The sequence below is a fragment of the Cyprinodon variegatus genome, unplaced genomic scaffold, assembly GCF_000732505.1.
Source record: "Cyprinodon variegatus isolate N-32 unplaced genomic scaffold, C_variegatus-1.0 Scaffold31, whole genome shotgun sequence".
NCBI classification, from domain to species: Eukaryota; Metazoa; Chordata; class Actinopteri; order Cyprinodontiformes; family Cyprinodontidae; genus Cyprinodon; species Cyprinodon variegatus.
The window spans coordinates 2,081,784-2,083,325 of NW_015150484.1; the positions used below are offsets into that span (position 1 = coordinate 2,081,784).

Sequence of the window (1,542 nt, forward strand, 5' to 3'; positions counted from 1 at the left end):
CCCTCCCCTCCCCACCCCACATATAGATTGTTATTTACTCTTTTATGTCAGAATGTGGTGTTATGTTGTGTTTGTCATTGTGTCTGGGTTTGTAGGAGACTCCAGGGATAACGGCACTCCATGATCTCATCAGCACCACAGAAGCCACTGATACCTCACCCTTGTCTTCAGCGGAGCCGACTGAGGCCTGCGTAGAGATGGATCCTAGTCCCACTCAGGAAGAGCGTTCTCCTGAACCACCCCCTCTATCTTCTGTCACGACACCACCCTGCTTTGACACAGACACAGCGGGGGAAACAGATCTACCTCTTGAATGTGGTGAGCCTGAGCACCTGTCTGATCTACAGCTTAGATTTTCTGCTGCTCTCCTCATAAAAAATAGCTTTTCTTTTATTTTCATTTTAAAAACGGTATTTTTGGCGTATCCGTATTACTGGATACCAGGAGACAAGCAGAATGATCCTTACTTTTGCTTTCTGAGCAAGAAACCAGAGTATCACTGCAAATTTAGTTTTTTTCTCACACATCTTTTTAAAATCTTTTTTTCTTTTTTTTCAATTAAGCTTCCAAATTAAGCTGAACAAGTAGATGACTGAGAGGGGAAGGGTAAAGAACGTAAAATATAGTTGAGATTTGTGACCAAAGTGTCGATCGTTACCCCCTTCTGGTATTTTACTGGTTTTACACTGATTTATTTCACTGGACTGACAGAATGAATAAAACAGATGAAAAAACTTAGAAAGATGCAGTAGGTAAAAAATGTCATCGTATTAACTCCAAACCTACAGTAAAACATGGGGGTGGCAGCATTATGGTCTTGAAGAAAGAATTTTTCAGAAGGAATTATCCGTTTTTAAACAGATTATGGACAGGTATCAGTTTTTCTCCATAACCTTCAGTTGTATTTTATAATTTAGTGATTCAAAGGAAATCAAAGTTTGGAAAGTTTCTATCTCCTATTTGAAGTTTGGAGTTAAATCTGACAGAAAACCTTAAAAGAAATGTAATGCTGTCCTTGCAATCTGATAGGAGGGAGATAATACCAAGTCAGTAGGCTGGATGCTGATTCCCTTCAGCCAAGTCAACGCATAACTCAAATCAAGTCTGAACATTGATTACATGTTTTATTTTTTATGATTGATAACTGTTATATTCATGTATAGGAACCCGGTTTGCGAATTAGCATTTAGCGACTCAGCCTATGAATATGGCATCAGTTCTTATAGCAATGCTTCTTGTTCTTTTCCTATCAAGTAAACTATTAAATGTAGGGATGCACGATATTGGGATTTTGGCCGATATCCGATATGCCAATATTTTAAAACTCATGTAGCCGATAACCGATATCGATACTGATGTTAAAGCTGGACAAAAATAAATAGTCATTGAAAATAGCAGTTTTGGTATCCATTTCTGACACTTATATATACTCAAATATATTTTCATATGCTGATATCAAATTGATTTTTAAAAACGCGGTATCGATCTATTTTACTTTCAAAATCTCGTGAAATTTCACCGATCTGTTACAAACTTTCGTGA

General features: G+C 37.4%; 1 protein-coding gene across 1 annotated transcript in view; it reads left to right on the forward strand.

The window, feature by feature from the left end:
- Nucleotides 1-1,542, forward strand: part of LOC107101862 (histone-lysine N-methyltransferase NSD2-like) — a 26,736-nt gene that overhangs the window by 10,731 nt on the left and 14,463 nt on the right. The window contains exon 8 of the mRNA XM_015400945.1: nucleotides 96-318. Coding sequence (XP_015256431.1) covers nucleotides 96-318 — 223 coding nt within the window. The remainder of the gene's footprint in view (nucleotides 1-95; nucleotides 319-1,542) is intronic.